The sequence below is a fragment of the Carassius carassius genome, chromosome 3 (assembly GCF_963082965.1).
Source record: "Carassius carassius chromosome 3, fCarCar2.1, whole genome shotgun sequence".
Taxonomy (NCBI): Eukaryota; Metazoa; Chordata; class Actinopteri; order Cypriniformes; family Cyprinidae; genus Carassius; species Carassius carassius.
The window spans coordinates 21,194,253-21,220,766 of NC_081757.1; the positions used below are offsets into that span (position 1 = coordinate 21,194,253).

The following is a 26,514-nucleotide window of genomic DNA, read 5'->3' on the forward strand; positions in this document are numbered from 1 at the left end:
TACAATCCCTGCTGGATGGGAGACTCGAACCCGAAGTCTGACTCTATCCATTAGACCACGACTGCCCTCTCAACATGCATGAAACAGCATTGGACCCTGCCTTTAAAATGTGATTTTATTTGTCTACATTCATTATTTTGTTATGAATACTGTATGTTATGATTTGATGTGGGATATTCTAAAAACTTGCTTTCTGCATACTTTGATGTTCTTACTGTTCTACACAAACATAATTGAATCTATTTATTCCAATATATCATTATTGCCTTTACAGTTTTAAATAAAACAGACTTGTTTGTTGCTGGGAAATCTGAGAGGTACATTAAGAGATGTAAGACCAGGGAACGCTTTAACGATTGCTCTCGAGGAAGTTGTCAACAATTTTAGATGACAGTACAAAGGAATCCAAATCAACAGTTGGGAAATTTGGGTTTCACTGTCCAATTTAAAACTCCTTCAGTCATGCACATCTGGGAAACAGGAGGGTAATCAATCCGTTGGGAAACGCGCTCATGGGTTTTTATATATCATGAGTCTGTTTGTCGATTTTGGATTTCAAGTGTTCCTTGTAAGCTAAAATGTCCCCGTTCCATTTGGTGATGGTCTGCTTTTCACACACCCAAATTTCCTGAGCCACCTAGAATGAGATGGAAAAAGTCACCCATCACACAATCCAGATCACAGACTTCTAGTCAAATATGAAAACAAACAAGACTCTAAGTACTGATATATTTACTAGCTTTGAAGATATACCTGCTGAATAAGTCTGAAGTCGTGGCTAACTAGCATCATTCCTCCCTCAAACTCACTGATGGCTTCAGCCAGAGAATCAATTGTCTCAATGTCCAAGTGATTAGTTGGCTCATCCAGAAACAGCATGTGTGGATTCTGCCACGCAAGCCAGGCGAAACACACCCGACACTTCTGGCCATCTGACAAGTTCCTGATGGGACTGACCTGTTAAAGGGGGATATGTTATGATGTTAAAACAGAAAGAAAAAAACTTATCAAGTACAGTAGTATGCTATATTGTCTGGCTTTCAAAATAATGCAGGACTCATGTTAACACCCTTACACATTAAACACAACCACACACATACCTGCTGCTTCCCTGTCAGGCCATAGCGCCCAATGATCTTCCTCATCTCCTCTTTCTCTTTGATTTCTGGGAAGCACTTCATCATGTAATCCAGAGGAGACAGGTCAAGCTCTAGCTGCTCAGTCAGATGCTGCAGGAAAAAACACAACACAAGAGCAATTACAAACAATAACTTAAATGAACATGCTTAATCAAATTATGAAGAAACGTAAATAATGTGATCACAAGTTCTCTTACGAGAGCTCTCTCGTACTGCGTCTTAGCTAAGACGCTACGGGAAAAGTCTCTTTTCACGAAATACTGAAGCAAAAAATTATCCTTAATTTTGTATTTTTGTAAAGCGCATTTGCAGCAGTACACAGCCATAGGCGAGACGGCTCGCTCGCTCACTGGCTTGTTCTGCGGCAACTGCACAGCCTATCGAGCGCAGGCTGATGCAACATCAGACCAATAAGGGCGCTTCGCGCCCTTCTTGCCACTTCCCGCCGAAACGGGTGTGGCCCAACCTATAAAAGGAGCTCGAAAAGGCTGACTCACCTGATTTTCATCTCTTCAGCGAAGCTCACGCATCGCTGGATCACGAGGAAGCAAGCGCCGTCTGGAAGAGCACATCAGCAGGACGAGCCATCCTGAAGCCGCTGGCACCGCCGCCTTCCACTGCCGTTCCTGCTGCGCTATCCGGCGCCCATATCCTTTATAATCCTTGTTCTGTCATAATCTGTGTGTGTGTTCGCCCTGCGACGCACGTTCACAAAAGAGCTGCGTCTTTTTAAAGATGCCTTCGTGCGGCTCGTGCAGAACCCCGCTCAGCGAAGGAGATCGTCATGTCATCTGCGTCTCCTGTCTGGGTGAAGACCATGCAGCGCTCGCGCTCGCTGATGGAGGATGTCCTCATTGCGAGCTGATGCCTATGGTGACTCTGAGGACTCGCCTGGCATACTTCTCGAAGCCTGCATCATCCGCTGCGCCGCAGCGCCGTAAGAAGCGCCGCTCGCAGCGCCTACCAGAACCGCCTCCAGCTCGGCCGAGCTCGCCGGTTCCCTCCGCTTCGCCGGTCTCCCCTGCATCGCTTCCCGATGCTCAGTGTCCGCTGCTTGCCGACGCGTCATCGGAGGAAGTGGATCTCAGGCCCGCGTCGGAGGAAGAAGACACGTGCTCTCTGCTGGCTTCGGGCAGTGAGGGTTGGACGAGCTCCGTGGATCTCGCGCCAGCTGCTCAGAGGCCCAGCAGACGGGGGGATATCGATAAGGAGCTGATGCGTGTACTCTCGTTGGCCGCGGCGAGCCTCGGCCTCGAGTGGTCTGCACCAGCGCCCCCTTCACGTTCCCGGCTGGATGGTAGCTATCTTCCGGATGAGCGCTCTTCCTCAAGCTCAAAACACGCCCCTTTTCTTCCTGAGCTTCACGAAGAAGTGGCGAAGGCTTGGGACGCTCCATTCTCGGCGAGAATCCGCTCATCTGTTTCGCCAGCATTCTCCACACTGGACGGTGCTAAGAACAGAGGCTACCTGTCACTTCCGCCGGTGGAACAGGCTATAGCAGCGCACCTTTGCCCGCCCTCTGCTGGACGGCGGACTAAGGCGGCGTTGCCATCCAAAGCCTGCCGCATGACGTCATCGCTGCTCACACGGATATTCTCTGCTGCTGGGCAGGCTGCGTCTGCGTTACACACCATGGCGACGCTACAGATTTTCCAGGGCGATCTTCTCCGCAAGCTGGATGAGATGGGACCTGAAGCGATCTGTCTCGCGGATCTGAGGAGTGCTTCGGATCTCTCCCTCCGCGCTGCTAAGTCCGCTGCACAGGCCATGGGACGGGTTATGGCTTCCGCTACGGTGGCTGAGAGGCATTTGTGGCTGACGCTTTCTGACATCAAGGAGTCTGAGCGCGCTGCGTTTCTTGACGCTCCGCTAACTCCTACCGGCCTCTTTGGATCTTCCGTCAACGAGTTTGTGGAGAGATTCGCCGAGGACCAGAAAGCTTCACAGGCGTTCAAGCACTTCTTGCCGAAGCGCTCCAGTTCTGCAGCTAGCCGCTCTAGACCGGCCCCACAGAGCTCTCAGTCACGCCCACCGCCTCCTGCTGCGCCATCACGACAGCGTCAGCAACGCAGCTCGGGACCCCGTTCTCGCTCTTCGAGCCGTCGCCCCGCGCCGCGGGAGCCGCGGCAGAGGATTGCGGTGAAGCCAGAAGCCCCGAAAGCATCCTAGCACTGCTGGGAAAGCGCCGGTGTTCGAGTTCCGCTGCGGCCGAGCTCTCACCCAAGCGCGCCGCTGTTGCAGTTCCAAGAGTTGCGACTGCCTCAGTGTTTTCTGCAATGAGCAAGCCTGCACGAGTGCCCGCTTGCCTGCACACAAAAGCCGTTATCACGGCTACCCAGATGTTTCACAAAAACAGCGTTTTTTCTGGTGTCCCGGCCACGGCCGATGGTGCTATAAATGTTGTGACGATGCCCACTCCTCAGTGCCCATCTCCACATGTAAGCACAGCCCTACACACAGGGCCTGCGCTCATAATGTCGACTCAAGTCGGTCGCGCACACTACATAGTAAACGTGCCCACCCCTCAGTGCCCACAATTACTATGTCACACGCGTCATGCGGTTTCTGTAAAAACGAAACCCGTGCACGCTCGTCCGGCCACGGCCGATGGTGCTTTAAATGCAGTGACGATGCCCACTACCCAGTGCCCATCCCCACATGTAAGCACAGCCCTGCACACAGGGCGGGCGCACATAAGATCGACACAGATCGGTCGAGCGCGCCGCATAGTAAACGTGCCCACTTCCCAGTGCCCACATACACTATGTCACTTACGGCGCGGGGCTTCTGTAAAAACGAGGCCCGTGCACGTACATTCTGCACAGGCAGACGGCGAGTTGGAAGTGGTAAAAGTGCACACATGCAACCCACGGTTACTCGCAGATATATTGAGTCCCACGGGACCCGCTCAGCCTCCCTCCAGTCGGTTAAGCGCCGGAACGGGGTCGAGGATGAGCGATCTGCCCGCTGTGATCAGCACGCTCCCCGCCTCAGATGCGCAGCACACTCGAGCGCCGCCGTTGCCCAGTCAATGGAGCGCGTGTCACATCCAGCCCTTAGCCATTCATGCGAATGCATGGTCAGCGCTTCCAGGGGTTTCGGATTGGGTGCTAGGCATTATAAAGAGAGGCTACTCGCTACAGTTTTCTCGACGCCCACCGCGCTTCTCAGCGCGCGTCGAAACTACGGTCAAAACAGAAGTAGCACACATACTTCGGGCCGAAATATCGAAACTGTTGAGCAAAGGGGCTGTAGAGCCTGTGTCTCAAGCTCAAAGCGAGGGGGGGCTGTACAGCAGATACTTTCTGGTGCCCAAGAGAGACGGGGGTCTCAGGCCCATACTGGATCTAAGGCAGCTGAACAAGGCATTGATGAAACGCAGTTTCAAAATGCTCACGACCAGGAAGCTCCTCGCGCAGATTCGCGGAGGGGACTGGTTTATGTCAATAGATCTGAAGGACGCGTATTTTCAAATACAGATAGCGTCAAACCACAGGCGGTTTTTGAGATTCGCCTTCGAGGGCCAGGCATACCAGTTTGCAGTCCTGCCATTCGGCTTGTCCGTAGCTCCTCGTACGTTTACGAGGTGCATGGATGCAGCGCTCGCTCCTCTCAGACTCAGAGGCATACGAGTGCTGAATTATTTGGACGACTGGCTAGTTCTGGCCCAATCACGAGCGGAGCTCGTGAACCACAGGGCTGTTTTACTCGATCACCTCGAGAAGCTCGGCCTCAGTGTCAATTGGGCGAAGAGTTCGCTGAACCCCAGTCAGACGATCCTGTTTCTGGGTATAGTTCTGGACTCGTGTTCCATGACGGCGCGACTGTCACCACAGCGCACGATGGGCATTCAGCGCGCAGCGAGTTCTTTCCGCTGCGGCGCGACTGTGTCGCTCAAACACTGTCAAAGGATGCTGGGTCTCATGGCCTCAGCATCTCCGGTTCTGCGGCTGGGCCTGCTCCGCATGCGCCCCCTGCAGTTCTGGCTGAAGGCTCGGGTGCCGCGCAGAGCGTGGGCGTCTGGCCGGCTGCATTTCAAGGTCGATCAGAGCTGCGTTGCGGCTCTAGCACCTTGGACAGCGAACGGCTGGTACCGATCAGGTGTAAGCCTGGGGACTTCCCCGAGTGTGAAAATGGTGTCGACGGACGCCTCCACTTCGGGATGGGGAGCGCTGCTCGAAGGCAGACCGTCCTTTGGCCTATGGTCAGAACGGGAAAAGCTCCATCATATCAACTGCCTGGAAATGCTGGCAGTGGAGAATGCGCTGACGCGCTTTTGTCCCCATATCAAGGATCACCACGTCGTAGTCCGTTCGGACAACATGTCCGTGGTGTCCTACATAAATCGCCAGGGCGGTCTCGGGTCCCGAAACCTGTACAGGCTGACGGAACGCCTCCTGATTTGGGCTCAGCGCAACGTGCGCTCGCTGAGAGCGGTGCATGTGCCTGGACTGCAGAATCTGGGTCCAGACAGGCTGTCCAGAGGCAATGTCCCTACGAGCGAATGGTCTCTACACCCGCAAACAGTTCGGCTGTTGTGGGAGAGATTTGGCAAGGCGGAGGTGGACCTCTTTGCGTCCCACGAAAACGCTCACTGCCCCGCATTCTTTTCCAAGAACGAAAGCGCGCTGTCACGGAAATGGCCGTGCTGCCCGCTTTATGCGTTCCCTCCCGTCTCCCTCCTTCCGCAGGTGATAGAACGGGTGAGAGAAACGAGATGTTCAATACTGCTTGTGGCACCTCTTTGGAAGAACCAACCATGGTTCCCAGATTTGATGCAATTAGCGGATGTCGCCCCATGGCCGGTACCGTTGAGGAGAGATCTCCTCTCGCAGGCCAGGGGCTCGATTTGGCACCCTCAACCGGAGTTGTGGTCCCTCCATGTATGGGCACTCAACGGTTACCCGCTGATCTCGCAGTGGGAGTGCTAAATACCATCACTCAGGCTAGAGCTCCGTCGACACGACGTCTGTATGCCTCGAAGTGGTCGGTGTTCTCCAGCTGGTGCACAGCTCGAGGTTATTCACCCCTTAGTTGTGAGGTGACGGAGGTCCTCTCCTTCCTACAGGAGCTGTTGGATAAGGGCAGAGCCCCATCCACGCTCAAAGTTTATGTGGCGGCCATCGCGGCGTTTTCTGAAACGGCGTCCGGTCAGTCAATAGGAAGGAACGATTTAGTCATCCGGTTCCTCAGAGGAGCTAGGAGGCTGAATCCTCCCAGGCCTCCGTCAGTCCCTATGTGGGACCTCGCGGCGGTTTTGGAGGCCTTGAAGGGTCCCCCTTTTGAGCCTATCCAATCGGTTAGCCTTCAGCATCTGTCGTTCAAGACAGTATTCTTGTTGGCTCTCGCTTCTGTGAAGCGTGTGGGTGATTTGCACGCGCTCTCGGTGAGCCAGTCGTGCTTGGAGTTTGGGCCCAATGACTCAAGGGTCATACTCAAACCTAGGCACGGTTATGTGCCGAAATCCCTCAACACACCGTTTCGGGCTCAGGTTATTGCCCTGTCCGCCCTGCCGGTGTCAGGGGAGGATGGAGACTCGAGTCTTCTTTGCCCTGTCAGGGTTTTAAGAGCTTATGTGTCTCGCTCTGCTGCCTTTAGGCAGACGGAGCAGCTATTTGTCTCATTCGGTGGACGTTCCAAAGGAATGGCTGTTTCGAGACAGACTCTATCCAGATGGATAGTTGACGCCATAGCGTTAGCTTACGCTTCCAGGGGCCTTCAGTGCCCGTTGGGCGTCAGAGCACACTCCACAAGAGGCGTCGCCTCATCGTGGGCGTGGTCTACTGGGATCTCCTTGCAGGATATATGTATGGCGGCGGGTTGGGCCTCGCCGTCTACATTTATCAGGTTCTATAACCTGGAGGTTCCCGCCTTGCAAGCAAGGCTGCTGTCGGTATAGAAGAATCAGGGCCCTGAGGGGAATTCTGAATTCATGAGCGCTAGACGCTGCCGACTGTTATATGGGCAGTATTGCGTAAGACCCGCATTGCCACATTGGTCAGGCCTTGCCTCGGCTGTGTGATGTCATATTGCCGCATCTACGGATGCTGCTAGATATGGGACGGAGGGTTTTTTCCCCCTTTTTCTGTCCCGGACTCTCTGTGAGTCCCTCAGGTGACTGTGCACTGTATATCCTGGGCGTTGCTTCAGGTTTATCGGTGTGTGATCCCTGCGCGCACGGCGTTTTACATCGGGTTCCCGTAGCGTCTTAGCTAAGACGCAGTACGAGAGAGCTCTCGTAAGAGAACGTACTCGGTTACTAAACGTAACCTCGGTTCTCTCTAGAAGAGCGAACGAGTACTGCGTTCTCTGCCGTGCGTACGATTCACTCTGGTTCGCTTCGGCGATTAAATAAATCAGGTGAGTCAGCCTTTTCGAGCTCCTTTTATAGGTTGGGCCACACCCGTTTCGGCGGGAAGTGGCAAGAAGGGCGCGAAGCGCCCTTATTGGTCTGATGTTGCATCAGCCTGCGCTCGATAGGCTGTGCAGTTGCCGCAGAACAAGCCAGTGAGCGAGCGAGCCGTCTCGCCTATGGCTGTGTACTGCTGCAAATGCGCTTTACAAAAATACAAAATTAAGGATAATTTTTTGCTTCAGTATTTCGTGAAAAGAGACTTTTCCCGTAGCGTCTTAGCTAAGACGCAGTACTCGTTCGCTCTTCTAGAGAGAACCGAGGTTACGTTTAGTAACCGAGTACGTTTTATGCCTCAGAACCGTAACAAACATACATCTATCCCTCTCTCTATATTATTTATCTCTCTCTCTCTCATATATCTATCTATCTATATTTCTCCATCTATATCTCTCTATCTGTGCAGAACCTGATTTTACCAAGTGAGACATGTTCCTGGGACGACATCTTTGTTGTCCCTGGAACAACATTGTGATTAACCAATCAGATTTGAAGAACCAGTTTATAGATTTTGTGAATTTACGTTTAAAATCACTGTTTGGTGCTTGTACATCAGTGTCATTCATCTATCATTTCCTCTGATTTTAGGGATTACTCATGGTTAAGGTTAGGTTTAGGTGTAGGGATATGGTCAAGAATATATTATTGGAGTAAAATGTTGTTCCAGGGTCAACAAAATATGTTGAGCTAGGAACACATCTAACTCAGCAAAATCAGGACGTGCCTCTATCTATACAGGTGCATCTCAATAAATTAAAATGTTGTGGAAAAGTTCACTTATTTTCAGTGATTCAACTCAAATTATGAAACTTAATTATTGAAAATAAATAAATTCAATACACACAGACTGAAGTAGTTTAAATCTTTGGTAAAAACCCACCAATTCACTCTCAACAAATTAGAATACTTCATAAAACCAATAACAAAATTAAAAACATTCATAGATTCTCTCTGGGGTTCAGGTCTGGTGAGTTTGCTGCCCAGTCAAGCACACCGACACCATGGTCATTTAACCAACTTTTGGTGCTTTTGGCAGCATGGGGAGATGCCAAATCCTGCTGGAAAATAAAATCAGCATCTTCAAAAAGCTGGTCAGCAGAAGGAAGCATGAAGTGCTTAAAACTTTCTTGGTAAATGGGTGCAGTGACTTTGGTTTTCAAAAAACACAATGGACCAACACCAGCAGATGACATTGCACCCCAAATCAAAACTGTGGAAACTTAACACTGGACTTCAAGCAACTTCGGCTATGAGCTTCTCCACCCTTCCTCCAGACTTTAGGACAAAACTTGATCTCATCTGATTGGCATGTCACCATATTCTAATTTGTTGAAATTGCGAATTGGTGGGTTTTTGTTAAATGTGATCCAAAATCATCACTTAAACTACTTCAGTCTGTGTGCATTGAATTTATTTAATACCTGAGTTTCACAATTTGAGTTGAATTACTGAAATGAACTTTTCCACAACATTCTAATTTATTGTGATGCAGCTGTATAGATATGTTATATAACATGACTGTTGTGAAAATGGATAAAATAACACAAGTAGCAAGACAACCAATCATATTTCTATATTTCTATGAAGGCGGTACCTGGTGATACCTGCCAATCTTGACATGTGAGTGCTTCCTTATCATTCCATCTGTGGGGAGAAGCTATGAGAGACAAAAACACAGGCCAATGAATGTCAATGGCTTTAAAATTGAATCACTGTTCAGAACTTTAAAAGACTTTAACGGTCCAATCATATTAGCCTATTTTTAATAACTGACCTCTCCCATCAGTAGCTTGAGAAGTGTGGATTTGCCTGCCCCATTGGGACCCACAAGTGCAACTCTTGTGTCCAGGTCAATGCCAAACTCCAAATTCTTATAAATAAAATGCTGCAATAAAAAAGAAATAAAAGAAAAAAGAAAAATGATTTTATGAAATATTTGCTTCTACCACTGTTATATTTTATACTTTGCTTACAAGACCTAACCACTCTAAAAACCCCTTCACACCAAGAACAATAACTATAAAAGATACTGATGGAAAATAACATTCTGTTTATTATAAGCATACTGCAGTTTTGTCGCCAGACACTTTAAACACTTGATCTCTGTAAAGTCAAGTGGATTCTAATTGCCCTGTCAATGTTTTTTATTTTTTAGCTGGAAAAAATAATTCTGAAAATGATTTGAAATAATATAATTCCTATTATTATTATTATTATAGTACTGTTATAACTGTTACAGTTATATTATACGTGGCGTGGTCTTGACTAATCTTGTAAAATTTAACTGATTATTAAAACTTTATAGTCATCATTATAGTCATCATCATTTGAGAAAACAATCCTTGATGCTTGATACTACTGTAAATCAGTGCATACCTAATTTAGACATATACAGTGTGACAACAAATCACTGAAAAGGACAACCCAAGAGAGCTGGAACGAAAATGAATATCCCAAACCAGGCAGTTTTGTGTAAATGTGATATCTGCAATGATAGGCTGTTTGAAAGGCTGTGGACTCACTGTGTCACTGGAGTATCTGAAGCTGACATTCTGCACCATGATAACAGGAGGGGGGATCTTCCCACAAGGAGGAAAATAAAATGACAATGTCTGAAGGAGAAATGTGTGGTTAAAACTCTGATAAGCATCTGACAATGGTTATATCTTTAACAGCAACATCAGTGGCACCTAGAGCCCAAGGGATAGCCCACCCTAAAACAAAAATGTTTTCAGTAATGTTTTCCCTCATGTTGTTTCAAACCCATTAGACCTTCGTTCATCTTCAAGTTATTTTTGATTAAATCCGAGAGCTTTCCCAGGCGAAAAAGTGCACTAACATACACGTTATTTCAGTGCACTTCCATAATGTCCTTAAAATGATAAAAATTTTTCACACACTAATTTTGAACTTAATATAAAAAAAGTTATTATTTAGCATTTCTTAATGTCACGATCATGAGATGTGTTGACCCTCCAGAGTCGAGTCAGGCTCCAGTTGACCCTCCAGAGTCGAGTCAGGCTCCAGTTGACCCTCCAGAGTCGAGTCAGGCTCCAGTTGACCCTCCAGAGTCGAGTCAGGCTCCAGTTGACCCTCCAGAGTCGAGTCAGGCTCCAGTTGACCCTCCAGAGTCGAGACAGGCTCCAGTTGACCCTCCAGAGTCGAGTCAGGCTCCAGTTGACCCTCCAGAGTCGAGTCAGGCTCCAGTTGACCCTCCAGAGTCGAGTCAGGCTCCAGTTGACCCTCCAGAGTCGAGTCAGAGTCCAGTTGACCCTCCAGAGTCGAGTCAGGCTCCAGTTGACCCTCCAGAGTCGAGTCAGGTTCCAGTTGACCCTCCAGAGTCGAGTCAGGTTCCAGTTGACCCTCCAGAGTCGAGTCAGGTTCCAGTGAACTCTCCAGAGTCGAGTCAGGTTCCAGTGAACTCTCCAGAGTCGAGTCAGGTGTTCGTGGACCCTTCAGAGTTAGGGCTAGTTCCTGTTGACCTTCCAAAGTCGAGTCAGGTGCTCATGAACCCTCCAAAGTCGAGTCAGGTGCTCATGGACCCTCCAGAGTCAGGGTTAATCACCGTCGACCTTCCAGAGTCAGGGTTAGTCACCGTCGACCTTCCAGAGTCAGGGTTAGTTCCTGTCGGCCTTCCAGAGTCGAGTCAGGTGACCGTTGGATTTTCAGAGTCGAGTCAGGTTCCGGTTGACCCTCCAGAGTCTAGTCAGGTGCTCGTGGACCCTCCGGAGTCAGGGTTAGTCACCATTGACCTTCCAGAATCAGGGCTAGTCACTGTTGACCTTCCAGAGTTAGGACTAGTTACCATGGACTTTCCAGAGCCAAGGCTAGTCACCGTTGACCTTTCAGAGTCAAGTCGAGTCACCGGTGATCTTCAAGGACCGAGTCGAGTCACTGGTGATCTTCAAGGACCGAGTCGAGTCACTGGTGATCTTCAAGGACCGAGTCGAGTCACTGGTGATCTTCAAGGACCGAGTCGAGTCACTGGTGATCTTCAAGGACAGAGTCGAGTCACTGGTGATCTTCAAGGACAGAGTCGAGTCACTGGTGATCTTCAAGGACAGAGTCGAGTCACTGGTGATCTTCAAGGACAGAGTCGAGTCACTGGTGATCTTCAAGGACAGAGTCGAGTCACCGGTGATCTTCAAGGACAGAGTCGAGTCACCGGTGATCTTCAAGGACCGAGTCGAGTCACCGGTGATCTTCAAGGACCGAGTCGAGTCACCGGTGATCTTCAAGGACCGAGTCTAGTCACCGGTGATCTTCAAGGACCGAGTCTAGTCACCGGTGATCTTCAAGGACCGAGTCTAGTCACCGGTGATCTTCAAGGACCGAGTCAAATCACAGTCGTTCTTCAGGAACCAAGTCAAGTCACAGTTGATCCTCAGGAACCAAGTCAAGTCACCAACGATTTTCATGAGCAAAGTCAAGTCATCAACGATCTTCATGAGCAAAGTCAAGTCATCAACGATCTTCATGAGCAAAGTCAAGTCACCATTAACCTCCGTGAACTAAGTCAAGTCACAGTTGATCCTCAGGAAGCAAGTCAAGTCACCAACGATCTTCATGAGCAAAGTCAAGTCACCAACGATCTTCATGAGCAAAGTCAAGTCACCATTAACCTCCGTGAACGAAGTCAAGTCACAGTTGATCTTCATGAGCACAGTCAAGTCACAGTTGATCTTCATGAACCCAATCGAATCACCACAGATCTACCAGAGCCTCGTCACATCTCAGCCGAGCTCCCAGAGCCTCGTCAAATCTCAGAGCTCTCGTCCTATCCTGTCATGGCCAGGGAGGCCATCAATGAGCCCTCATTCATTCCGGTCAGGGCTACGGAGACCATCCACCAATTCTCTGTCTGTCCTGTCATGGCCACGGAGGTCCTCCATGAACTCGCCGCCTGCCCTGTAATGGCCACGGAGGCCAGCTACCATCTCATCACGGCCACGGAGGCCGCTATTAACCTGTTAATGTTCTCTGTTTCAGTCCCACCTGAGCAGACTTGCTGTCCTGTGCCATCGACTCCACTGTGGTGGTCTTCTGCTCCGCCCTGGTGGGCTTCTGTCCCGTCTGCTCAGCTGTGGTGGTCCTCTGCACCACCCTGGTGGGCTTCTGTCCCGTCTTCTCAGCTGTGGTGGTCCTCTGCTCCGCCCTGGTGGGCTTCTGTCTCATCTTCTCGGCTGTGGTGGTCCTCTACTCCTCCCTGGTGGGCTCCAGCTCCACCTGCTCCACTCTGGTGGGCTCCCACGCCACCTGCTCTGCCTTGGTGGACCCTTGTTCCCGAGTTAGGCCCATGACGGGCTCCTGTTCCCGAGTTAAGCCCATGGCGGGCCCCTTTCTCCTATGTCAGGCCCAGGAGGGGCTCCTGTTTTCCTGAGTTAGGCCCAGGAAGGGCTCCAGTTCTGCCTGCTCTGCCCCGGTCCCCGACCACGGCACTTCTTCATGGACCTGGCCCTCCATCCCTCCCCCTGTTCCGCCTCTGCTCCACCGCCCTCCTATATTGTTTTGAGCGTCTGGAAGCCGCTCCTTTGGGGTGGGGCTATGTCACGATCATGAGATGGAGTGCCCATGAGCTTCAGTAGAGGGCACTCCAGTCAGGACCATTCCACCCATTCACCACCAGTTGTCACTTGGACACTAGCACCTCCCATACTGTTGCACCACACCCGAACTACATTACCCATGAGTCACTGCATCACAATCACCCTGCCACACCTGCACCTCATTCACCAGCCAATTTCCTTGCCACACCTGCACCTCATTTACACACACACATAAAAGCAGCACACTCACTCTCACTCACTGCGAAGTCTTGTTTAGCCAGTCTGACATTTCCGAGCGTTTTCCCAGTGTTTGTTATTCCTGTGTTTTGACCTTTGGACTGTTTATTCCGACTCTGATTCTCCGCTGCCTGTCCCGATCTCTGCTTGTTTCTGGTTACGATTCTGGTTATCCCTGACACACCTGATGCCATTTCTGATCTCTGCCTGTATTACCATTCTGTTGAATAAATGCTGCATATGGATCCGAACGCCTCTGACTCCTTGTTACACTTAAGATAATATTATGAATATCTAAGTGTACTCAACTGTGCTATTTTGAGACACCATGAAAAACTAAAATTTGCTTTTTACATAATATCTCTACATTAAAAAATGTATTTGGTTATCACTTGTAGTACACTTGAATCCATCTTACATACACTTTTATATACTCATCATACATAGAAAATATAGAATTATGAATATAATAATATATAATAATAAATATATACAAAATGTGTTTATAATGTATTGCCCACATATTTCTATACATCAAATAATCAATTTCAAATGTTTTGTAACTGTTAATATTCTCTTTATATGATATACTTAACTACAAGTCAATGGCGTCTTTAAATAATACAATCAAGCACACTATTTGTGCCATTAGTAGCATTTTTCCACATTAAAAAATATAGCACTAATTACTTTGCTAAAAGTATACTTACTGTTAAATTGTGAATTTTAGTACACATTTAACATTTGCCATTTAACTTTTAATTAGAGTATTTATTGTTTATAACTTTTCAAATTTTATTTAGCACAAACAAATAAGATCTATGCTTGTAAGTATTTTTTTTTTTGTGCATTCAGGTATACTTTATTTTTTACCTGGGTTCTGACTCTGCATAGACAGCAATGCAACTGAAATGACCCAGAAAGGTAGTAAGGACATCTTTTAAAAAAGTCCATGTTACATCAGTGGTTCAACTGTACTGTTATAAAGCTAAGAGAATACTTTTTTTGCACAAAGAAAACAAAAATAATGACTTTATTCAACAATTTCTTGTCTTCCATGTCAGTCTCCGAAGGTACTGTATTACAGGTTTGGATCAACATGAGGGTGAACTATACCTTTAATATAGTTACTACAGTAAATGTCTGCTTCAGCTGGACTCAGGAGTTTTAGACCGATTTTCTCCTCCAAAGAATCAGAGAAAAAAATCTTGTTGAGGACCTCGTTTGGTTCCGATTTTCAGCCTGGATTATCTGGTAACGTGTTGCAAAGTGTGTACATGTTTAAAAGAGAATCTGCGAAGATTCTCCTTATGTGTGTGCTGCAACCAGATTTCATTATTGCTTAGGATTTAAAAACTTCTGTAGTCTGACCCCAGCTTTAGTAAAACCAGCAACTTCCTGTAGAAGAAATTACATATAACCACTGTAAAGAAATATCTTAGATTAGCTCTACTGTACATTATTGGTGAAAACTATTTTTTAATCAAACCTGTGTTTATCAGTTTTCTGGTTTACATGGTTCTCACTTTTGACCTCTTTTGTCTTGGTCATGGCATTGGTCAATTGAACAAAATGATTCAGCAATTCTCAACTGATGCCTCATGATGATAACAGGTCTTGGGCAAGAGCAAATTGCATGCAGAAACACACAAGTGTCCCACTGACCAGCTGCAGAGTGTGTATTTATGTGACAAACCTTGTCGTTCACCACACGAGATGTTAGGCCAGAGGCCACCATTTTCTGCAGTGTTTTTTCTTTGCTCTGTGCCTGGCGAGCTAGCTTTGCAGAGCCGTGACCAAAACGGGCAATATAGTTCTACAGGAGATGAGGGGAATAATTATGACATTATTTTTGCAATGACATACCTATGGTGAACAGCAGCAGTGTAGTACAAGAACTATGAAACAAAAAATACAATTTAAAAAGAGCAATAAGGTCACAAGGGCTACACTGTTTCACCTTCATATGAGCTATCTGGTCCTGCTCCCAGTTGTATCGCTTCATCTGGTTTTCCTCCAGCTCCTCCCTGGTCTTCACATACTGATCGTAATTACCCTAAAAAACAAATATTCATTACATACTGTTAGGGCTATGTTTAGTTTTGTTCCGTTTTCAGTTCACCTGTTTTCCCGTGACCTAGTTTTACTCCTTATTACCATTTAATTCACCGGTGTTTGATTAACTAACTCATTAGGTCTTCTGTTTGCTCCCCTTCAAATACTCTCAGTCCTCCCCTAAGCCTTTGTCCGTTCTACTTAAAGTTCAGTTGTGTTTTTCTTGTGGCTTTGCGACTTGTATTAATTAAATCAAGATTATTGGAAGTAGTACCTTTTAACTTCGTCTGCCTTCCTTTGACACAACCATAACACATACACTGAGCCGGATTAACGCAAAGGCAAACTAGGCACGTGCCTAGGGCCCGATTGGCGGGATGGGGCCCAGACGGAGGCACAAAAAAAATAAAATAAAATAAAATAAAAATAAAATAAAATGTACAAATGTCCTACCTACAATTTATTTCAATATTTATTAATTAACTAAAAATAGTGACGATGTTTATCTTAACCATAGACTGTTACATTACGTCACATTAACGCCAGCCCATGACTGTATTTACAGGTCCTTCTCAAAAAATTAGCATATTGTGATAAAGTTCATTATTTTCCATAATGTAATGATAAAAATTAAACTTTCATATATTTTAGATTCATTGCACACCAACTGAAATATTTCAGGTCTTTTATTGTTTTAATACTGATGATTTTGGCATACAGCTCATGAAAACCCAAAATTCCTATCTCAAATAATTTGCATATCATGAAAAGGTTCTCTAAACAAGCTATTAACCTAATCATCTGAATCAACTAATTAACTCTAAACACCTGCAAAAGATTCCTGAGGCTTTTAAAAACTCCCAGCCTGGTTCATTACTCAAAACCGCAATCATGGGTAAGACTGCCGACCCGACTGCTGACCAGAAGGCCATCATTGACACCCTCAAGCGAGAGGGTAAGACACAGAAAGAAATTTCTGAACGAACAGGCTGTTCCCAGAGTGCTGTATCAAGCCACCTCAGTGGGAAGTCTGTGTCTTTGGGGTGCCATGTCAGCTGCTGGTGTTGGTCCACTCTGTTTTATCAAGGGCAGGGTCAATGCAGCTAGTTATCAGGAGATTTTGGAGAACTTCATGCTTCCATCTGCTGAAAAGCTTTATGGAGATGAAGATTTCGTTTTTCAGCACGACCTGGCACCTGCTCACAGTGCCAAAACCACTGGTAAATGGTTTACTGACCATGGTATTACTGTGCTCAATTGGCCTGCCAACTCTCCTGACCTGAACCCCATAGAGAATATGTGGGATATTGTGAAGAGAAAGTTGAGAGACGCAAGACCCAACACTCTGGATGAGCTTAAGGCCGCTATCGAAGCATCCTGGGCCTCCATAACACCTCAGCAGTGCCACAGGCTGATTGCCTCCATGCCACGCCGCATTGAAGCAGTCATTTCTGCAAAAGGATTCCCGACCAAGTATTGAGTGCATAACTGAACATAATTATTTGAAGGTTGACTTTTTTTGTATTAAAAACTCTTTTCTTTTATTGGTCGGATGAAACATGCTAATTTTTTGAGATAGGAATTTTGGGTTTTCATGAGCTGTATCCCAAAATCATCAGTATTAAAACAATAAAAGACCTGAAATATTTCAGTTGGTGTGCAATGAATCTAAAATATATGAAAGTTTAATTTTTATCATTACATTATGGAAAATAATGAACTTTATCACAATATGCTAATTATTTGAGAAGGACCTGTATATGGAGGCGCCAGCCAGTTAAGTACGAGGAGACGTCAGCGGCGGTCAGAGGTCAGAGCGGGACAACAAAGCTAGCAGGCAGGTGTGTTTTGAGTAGGCTAACATTCAAGATGCTTTCGGGTGTGGCAAAACGTAAAAAGAAAAAAAATGAAGAGGAACAAAAGAAGAGACAGCGGGGGGCTTTACAGAAGTTTCTGTCGGGCAGCCGTCCGACAGCTGTGAACCTGCTCGAGTCAGCAGAGCCAGAGGCCGAGCCAGTCCCGGAGACACGGCCCGAAGACGCGGTGGAAGATGCGGCGGGAAATGCGGCAGTGAACAGACAGTGAATTAGAGTTCCTTTATAATTTTGGCATTTTGTAGATATATCAGGAATATTGCTAGACATATGATTGAGTTTTTCAGGTGTTATATAAACCCTTGTCAACCATTTATACTGTAATAATTTAAGCTGCGTGTTTATGATTTGTTTTTGCGCCTTTAAACATGCTTCAGTCCATTCAAATTCCTCTATTTCTTCCTGAATGTCTTTCCTCCATGCGTTTAATTTGTCTACAGCAGACTCTTTAGAGTTAGAATTATAATACATTTTTAAATTATAATATTTTGACAATTTGCCCTTTTCACCTCTTTTTTCAATTATTTCCTCAATTAATGACAGTTTGGGAATGTACATAATATCTGTAGACCTGGAAGACATAAAACTTTTAAGCTGTGAATATAAAAAAAAATGTTTTGAGGGAATCTGGTGTTTATCACACAATTCTTGAAATTTAAGAAGTATTCCATCCATATACAAGTCTTTAATAGTCTGAATACCTTTAGTTTTCCATAGTTTAAATCCTCCATCCTTATATTTATTATTATTTATTGTTAGACAGTTTCTAAATGGTCTTGATGAATGTGAAGGGGTCATGTTTGCCTTCTTGTTCTTAATTACATTTATAAATGTTGTAAGCTATTGCATTTTGCAGAAAATCTTAATTACAACATTTATAAATATTGTAAGCTATTGCATTTTGCAGAAAATCTTAATTAAATGTGTTGATTAAATGTAAACAGAGCAAATAAGATAAACTTATTTGCTCTGTTTACATAGTTTACTGACACCTATTGGTTATTTACTGGTACTACTGCCTTAACAATGACACTCCCAATGGATGAGGATAATTTAATAGCATTTAATAGAGCCGTGTAATGACGTATAAATAATGAATATCAAAAAATAGTCTGATAGACTGTTTAATATACAACACAACCAATTTGTAACCAAAGACTAGGCTATTTAAAATGTGAATTAACTTTTATTAGTAACTTTGGTAAGTTTCAGATTTCAATTCATAAATAACATCGATGGAGGGGGGCCCAAAAAATGCAGCCTGCCTAGTGTAGTCCATTTATTTAATCCGGCTCTGCACATACACCACTCTCATACCTTTGTTACTTTTAATATGAGTGATGAGTGTGCTAATAAACCAGACTCGGGATCAGCAACAGTTCATAATTAGCAACAGTAATAAAAGCATCATATTTCAGGCCCTTTATTGCTAGACCAGGAAGAGCACAAGAGGAGCCTCCGGATCAAGTCTCCTGTTAAAGGCAATAGTACAGATTTTTTGAGGATAACAAAGCTTGTGAGTTGGATGCACTTACACATTTTCAAGAAAGCTATGACATTACACAACATACTGCTGTCATAATTTTTATCATCACCTTCATGCTGCTCCAAACCTATATGACTTTTGGAGTATAAAAAATATTTATATTTCCATTGTATCGACAAAAAACAGACGTAAAGATCATAGAGGTTTATATAGAGGGAGAGTAAATTATAACAGATTTTCTTTTTCATTTTGGGTGAACTATCCCTCACTGCTTTCAACAGTTTCTCTGCATAAAGGAAAAAAAACCTGTGAACATTGTGCTACATCACTCACAGTGTAGTACTTGAGCTTCCTCTGGTGGAGATGAATGATGTTTGTGCAGACACCATTGAGAAAGTCTTGAGAATGTGAGATGAGTACAAGAATTCGCTTAAAACTGAAAAAAGAAGAAAAAACCCCCTGTAATCTATAAGAATTGTACTGTCAATTCCTTGCTTAATAAAAATTTTGTTTGTTGACAAACTACAATTCCTACGCATCTGTGTTACATGAAACTCTTTGACATTTAGCTCTGTTTCTGTGCATGACAATTTGCATCTCATTTGATTTGTGTTTCTAGAAAATCGAATAAACAATGAAATAAACAAGATAAACAAGACAGTGCTCACGACTTCAGTTCTTCTTCCAGCCACACACAGGCATCCAAATCCAGGTGGTTAGTAGGTTCATCTAACAACAGCATGAAGGGCTTTATGAACAGGGCTCTGAAAGAGGGAAATTAGAAAATGGAAATATTAAGAAAATCTACTGTGTTTGTATTAAATTGATAAATTATAACTTTTAGTCTCTTGGATTTTGGTCCATTCATTATGTGAGGATAACCAATAAAAAAAGTGAGTGGTATTACAACTCTATCTATCTATCGATCGATCCAACCATCCATCCATCCATCTATATATACTGTGTGTGTGTGTGTGTATATATATATATATATATATATATATATATATATATATATAAAACAAACTATTAAAATGTTAATGTTTAAAACAATTCTAACAACAAACTACATTATACAGCAAGACTGGACTTTTTAAAAATGTTCAACACTATTTCTACATGTAAATAGGGCTGGGTGGTATATTGAGATTGTACGATATATTCTTGTATGATATTTTCTTTATAAGCGATTCGATATGAGGCAATACCATTTATATCGATATACAGTAGTTTAATACGAGCGCATCTGAAAATATAGTGAGGACAGACTGAGCTGCTGGAGAAAGTGCTTAATCCAGTTTGTTCTTAACATGTGACAAGCTTCATATTCCGGCCTTTGAAAACTGGTAAGACATAGTTTATAGTTTTGTTTCGCAGTAATTTAAGCGGCTCGGCCCGTCATATGCTCAGACAGAAAGGCTGCGTGTGCCTCTGACTGAGACTCAGGCTACTCGTGGTGTTTAATTCGTTTGAGATGTGCTGTCTTCCTGAATGCATAACTTACATTTCACAGATATATCCTCCATCTGTAAATGTTAGAAAGCCATGGAAATATTTAAATTTTTCTGTCAGAAGTGCATAGCCCTTCTGTTCTGGGATTCTTCACTACACTTCAGTGAACGAGCACCGCCTTGCGCATGCGCACTCATTTATTTATTTACTCATTTATTTTAGTTTAGAGAAAATAACTTCTGCTTTAAAAGCCTTATTTTTGTTTTTAGATTGTAATGTTAAAATTTTAGAATGAAGTGTGATTTTAACTCTTTTTTTTTTTTTTTTTTTTACAAAATATAAAGGCCTACATAGTAACATTAACTTTATTTGTTTTCATAGGCTTTAATATGTATTGTTTTGTTGGACAACACTGGGCGGTATGAAATAGATAGATATTAAATACTGATTTTTTTAAATCCAAATGCAAAAACGAAAATACTGAGATATATATCGGATATCGCAAATGAGATATATATCGGATATCGCAAATGAGATATATATCGGATATCGCAAATGAGATATATATCGGATATCGCAAATTGGCCAAAAAATAGAGAGAAATTTTTGCCCTTATCACCCAGCCCTACATATAAATAATACATATTTTGTACTGCCACAGAATAAACATTTAAATGTCATTTTCAAACCTGGCAAGGGACACACGCATCCTCCAGCCTCCACTGAAATCTTTCAGTTTTTTTTGCTGCATAGCAGGTGTGAAACCCAGTCCGAAGAGGATTCGTGAGGCTCGAACTTCAGCTTTGTCTGCGTCCAACTCTTCCAAACGCTCATAAATCTCCATCAGCTTCTCACACTCTGCTGCAGTAAAGAGAAAAGAATAGAGAAAATGGGACATGTTGTACTCGATTAAGTGCTGTGCTACTTGTTAAATCAAATTTACTGTACAATTGATTAATAGCACATTATTAACATTTTATATGTGTAACCAATAATAAGAGATGAATTACCAGGTTTGTCAGCATGCAGATTAGTATAGCAAAAACCTGATGCATGTGTGTGTATGTAACTCACAGTCCTCATGAGCCAATCGCTCAGCCTCCTTCTCTAGCTTTATCCTCTCTTCATCAACTTCCATTACACACTGCAGCGCTGTCTTCTCACTAGGGGCCATCTCTCGTGTCAGGTGGTAGATGTCTATGTGTTCTGGGATGGGAACTTCTCGATGCCCAATGGCAGACAGGAGCATGGACTTGCCTACAAAAAGTGTTGAAGAATATTCTCATTCATGGATCCCCCAACCTCTCTTTATTTAATTGACAAAGAAAAAGACTGAATGTTTTCACTTGCCTAATTGTCCTTTGTTTATTTATTATAAACCAATTTTTTTGTTATATTGCCTGCAACAAAATCCAAAAAACAAGGCAAAATAAAAGTGAAAAGTAAAAAAAAAGCACCACCAAAGACCACCGTTTGTCTTTATACATATAAGCTTGGCTTGGCTTATGATTTTGTGCTGAATTTGTGCTGTGAGGATTGTCAAACTGTTCAAAAATAAGATTTCTCAGAATTGGACATAATTTAGGTCTTTCACCACCAACCATACTGTACAACTGTATGTTGCTGTATCAAGAAATGCAACTTGAAACATGGGTGACTTGCATTTGTGTGACTGTACCACTGAGGCTGAGGTATATATCATGATTGTACAGAGACATATGCTACCATCAAAATTATTTATTTTCCTGGTTAAAGTGCAATGCAATTCCAGGCCTCATTCTACTTGTGCAAAAATTCGTAGACATATGTTGAGATCGTGATACAGTTTATGTCGATAATGATGATAAGCTTTGGACATTTTTACTCTGTATGGATTGTCTAACAGCAGAAATAAATGCGACATCAGCAAGTCGGTGCTTGTAGCTGATAGGGTATTTTACTCTGTAAAAATAAATGGCACAGTTTTCTATGATACACAATATCCAACACATTACACTGGCGGTGATTTCAGCATTTATATCTCAATACATGAGGACATGAATACATGAACTTCATCTCCAGGGCAGCTTTAAGAGTCACTTCACAAGCTTTTCAGCTTTTACTTTTACAAAAACTACTGTAAAACTGAAAGTAAAACTTAAAAACCTTTAAGCCTTTAAATAAAAGCCGGTTTAATTTGAAGAAACTATGACAGAAATATATTACTATCGTGCACTAAAATTTAGCTCTGAAGTAATAATAATAATATTTTTAAGGAATGTAATACAACCATAGTATTTTTCATTAATACCATTTTTATGATAAATTTGTAATGAACCATAAAACACAGAATCCAGAAAAAATGAAATAAAATGGAAAACAGAATTTAGGGGAAAATAAAACAGACTTCATAGGGCACTTGAAGGGGTCTTATGATGCGATTTCATGTTTTCCTTTCTCTTTGTCGTGATACGACTTGTGGGAAGTCGTGGCCTAATGGTTAGAGAGTCGGACTCCCAATCGAAAGGTTGTGAGTTCGAGTCCCGGGCTGGCAGGAATTGTGGGTGGGGGGAGTGCATGTACAGTTCTCTCTCCACCTTCAATACCACGACTTAGGTGCCCTTGAGCAAGGCATCGAACCCCCAACTGCTCCCCGGGCGCCGCAGCATAAATGGCTGCCCACTGCTCCGGGTGTGTGCTCACAGTGTGTGTGCTCACAGTGTGTGTGTGTGTTCACTGCTCTGTGTGTGTGCATTTCGGATGGGTTAAATGCAGAGCACGAATTCTGAGTATGGGTCACCATACTTGGCTGAATGTCACTTCACTTTCAAATCCACAGACCCAAAGAGATATTCTTTATGAAAGTTAAGACTTGTCCACGCCCCGCTAAAATGTTTTGTTTAAACACACCCTACATGTCTACGTCATGTGGGAAGATTTGCACAACGCAGCACAAATGTTCACGCAAAGAAAGAAGCCGTAATTTTTATTCTCGCTGCCGCCGCCGCTTCCATGTTGTAGGGACGCTGTTTCAATGTGAAAGCAAAACTACTTTGTTTGGTTTTCCAAAAGAAGACAAAACTAGAAATCAGTGGTTAAGTTGTATTTACAACAATGTTCCAGAACAGTTCAAGCTAAATATTCAGATGTGTGCTGTGCATTTTATGGAGGACTGCTTCCTGATCCTGGGAAAGAAGACTACAATGCCGTCTGTTCAGACTCACAGTCTGTAAGTATGTTTACATATTTAAAGGATTCACCACTGATGATTCAAACGTGAGTGATGCAACGCAATGTGTAAAAAGACAGTACAAGTCATTATAATCAGTTATTATGTCTCCACGGAATGCAACAAATGGCTCGCTTGTAATAGGTTTTACATTACATTTATGCATTTAGCAGATGGTTCGGATAAAAGCGACTTTCAGGCTATGCATTTATTTTTATTACCAGTATGCGTGTACCCCTGGAAATTGAACCCATGACCTTTTACGCTGCTAACACAATGCTCTACTACTGAGCAACAGAAACACTGTTTTATTGAATTTGTTATTGTATTTTGATTGATTTTTAAATCTATGTGTTTCAGAAAGGCGGGGCACAGAGGAGAAACAATATAAGCTCTGTGGGGTTTAATTATAAGCCAACCAGTTACCTTTGCATTCATTCTCAAAGTCTAACTAACATGTGGAAAGTATTTCCTTCCCTGTAAATGAATATTGTGATAAATATTAATATTGTATCATATGGAAAAAAGATATTATGTTTTTGGCCATATTGCCCAGCCCTATGAAGAGAAGAATAAGATGACCACACTGACCACTGACTGTTGAGCAGGTGAATTCTTGTTTTGGTCAAAAGGTCCTCTTTTAAAACTGCTTTATTTAGTATCCTCAGTTCAGATGCAATTAAAAAGCGTGATTAAAAAGAAAGGTGATGTAAAACCTCAGTCCCAACTTTTTGGGAGTGCGTTGCAGTCATTCAAATCTAAATCAATTTATATTTACAAAATATGATTATGTTGATGATACATTGGAGATCTTTTCTCTAAAACTTTGTCAGTTAAATAAAGGTTAAAAAAAATTAACAAATTACAGATACTAGTTTTTATTAGGGGTGTGAATTAGATGGTTCATCACGATATGATACGATATCGATTCTTATACTCTGCGATACGATATTTGCAGATACTTCAGAAATTCTACGATATGATTTCAATACAATTCGATACAGGAGAATATCAATTGATATATAGATATTATTATATTATATACCTATTTTCAACAACCATCCACATTTTTATTAACTCACAAATACAATCAAAACATGAACAATTGTGTTGCATGTGAAAACTGCATGAACAATTAATTTGACATTTTCACATTCAACTGGGACATTCACAACAAAAAATATGCCTCCTTTAAATAAAGAAACGAAAAAAGAAAAAATTAAGACACACACAAGATCAGGAATCTTAAGATGATAACAGTCAAGACAGTCTTTCAGGTTTCTGTGCTAAAATATGCAATGTTTTAAAAACAATTAAAATCCTCATTAGGAAACAACACAAATGAGGTGCTTTTTTTGGCTGCTACCATGGGCTCAGTGCTAAAAAACCTGTACTACAGAAAACCAAATTACAAGCAATATCAGAAAATAAAAATACAATATAACAAAGACACAAATTAAATAATAAACAGTGCTTTTCAGGTTTTTATTCAGAACATTGGTGAAAATGTGGACAGTGTCAAAATAAGGTGTCTATTTATACTACAGATATCAATATATTTTTAGACATTTAATCAATGTATCGATACATATCAACGGATCCTTACACCCCTAGTTTTTATTGCATTTTACAAAATGTCCCAAATATTCTGAAAATAGTTTTACTTGCTCAAAAGGTTTTTACGTTAATTAATAAGCTATTGTAAATACCATAAATACCACAAATCATATTAACTTTAAGACTTGGGTCTATGTGCAAATCTTAATGAAGCTTGAGAAGCATTGGATGTATCTGCCCCAATGTACCTTAACGTCCATACCTGTGCCATTGAGGCCAATGAGGCCGTAGCGCCGGCCGGAGTTGAGCTCCAGGCTTGTGTCACTCAGTAACTCTTGGCCATGAAAGGTGAGTGACAGACTACTGATGTGAACATCAGTGCTGTTGGGGTGGGAGGCCAAGACGCCCGTCACTGCCCGCGCCTCCATCTTACGCATCTCAAACTCATCCAGCTCCTTAGTCAGAGCAGCAACATCTAAAGGGAAAAGTGAAAGATGCAACATAGAAATGTAAATTATGCTTAATAGCTAAAGCTACAGGTATGTTGGATGTTAAATTGGTCTGACTGTCTTATGAGTGTGAACTGTCAAAATGTTTGCCCTCTTCTAACTTTAGGTATGATTTTAATAAACACACCTCCATTTGTCTCCCCATTAGATACTGCACCATTCACTTGGCCATCTTGAAGCGCTCCTTCTCCATTCACGTCATCATGCTTTTTCACACGCTGTCGAGCTTTGGCAGCCTCTTTCTTCTTTGCAGCCTTCTTCTTAGCAAGATCTGACGGCATGGCTGTGGAGTACAGTAATCTGTTGTTCAAAATGTGATGCCACGTCTAGCATGATAATATTTTCATACTCTTATGAACTCATATATTACTGCTCCACTATACACAGATAAAGGTGTCATGAAGCTGACCTCACTTTATTGGACCTAAACCAACAGCAAAGACACTTATAAGCAATGGTTTGTGAAATGACATAAGGACATTCTTCAAAGAGAACTTGCTTATAAGATTCTTCCATTACTTCTTTCTATTGCATTAAACGCTCAAATACTTCTCGCTCTGAAAAACATATCCATAGCTGATGTTTTTGAGTACATTTCATACCCCAAAATTTCATAACGTTAACCGTTTTTAGTTGATGAAAAGCAGGACCTCGATCTTTGAGTGTCTTTTGAGAGGCTGATATGATCTTGAAGAGTGGCAGTGTATGAAAATGAATAATGTACATGTGAAGTGGGTGTCACTGCAGCTTAACTTCGTCACACTGCTATTCATTCAAGACAAGGCTAAGCTAACAACTAAAAGAACAACGTGTACCCACAACTCTTGTGTAGAAAGCGCGACATCATCCATGCATTATATAATGACATAAAATAAATACCCTCGCAGTTTAATAACCCAAATTAAACTCGTACATCTCTTATGACAAATCACCGGCATATGGCCTTGCTAGCTAACTATAGCGCTTTACTGACATCTCTAGTTTTAAGAGTTTACAGTTTTGTATATGTATAAAAATATTAACATTTACAGTCGTGTAT

The 26,514-nt window shown here is 43.2% G+C and overlaps 1 protein-coding gene across 1 annotated transcript; it reads right to left on the reverse strand.

Annotated features, from left to right (window-relative positions):
* Positions 1–230: 230 nt before the first annotated feature.
* Positions 231–25,787, reverse strand: abcf2b (ATP-binding cassette, sub-family F (GCN20), member 2b). Its single transcript, XM_059533732.1, has 14 exons — positions 25,603–25,787; positions 25,229–25,441; positions 21,276–21,458; positions 20,891–21,062; positions 19,418–19,513; positions 19,083–19,185; positions 15,295–15,390; positions 15,031–15,150; positions 10,074–10,163; positions 9,326–9,436; positions 9,146–9,208; positions 1,101–1,229; positions 754–957; positions 231–637 (listed from the first exon to the last, which is right to left on the reverse strand). The coding sequence occupies exons 1-14, from the start codon at positions 25,754–25,756 to the stop codon at positions 521–523; spliced, it is 1,851 nt and encodes a 616-aa protein (XP_059389715.1). The 5' UTR covers positions 25,757–25,787; the 3' UTR covers positions 231–520.
* Positions 25,788–26,514: the final 727 nt, after the last annotated feature.

Bases quoted from the DNA above. Each gene is read 5' to 3' on its own strand.
- abcf2b (XM_059533732.1), bottom strand. From the start codon at position 25,756: ATGCCGTCAGATCTTGCTAAGAAGAAGGCTGCAAAGAAGAAAGAGGCT. The intron at 19,186-19,417 runs GTGAGCACTGTC...TTCTTTTTTCAG, and splicing joins CTGGAAGAAGAACTGAAGTC to TTTTAAGCGAATTCTTGTAC. The intron at 1,230-9,145 runs GTACCGCCTTCA...TTTTTCCTGCAG, and splicing joins AGATTGGCAGGTATCACCAG to CATCTGACTGAGCAGCTAGA.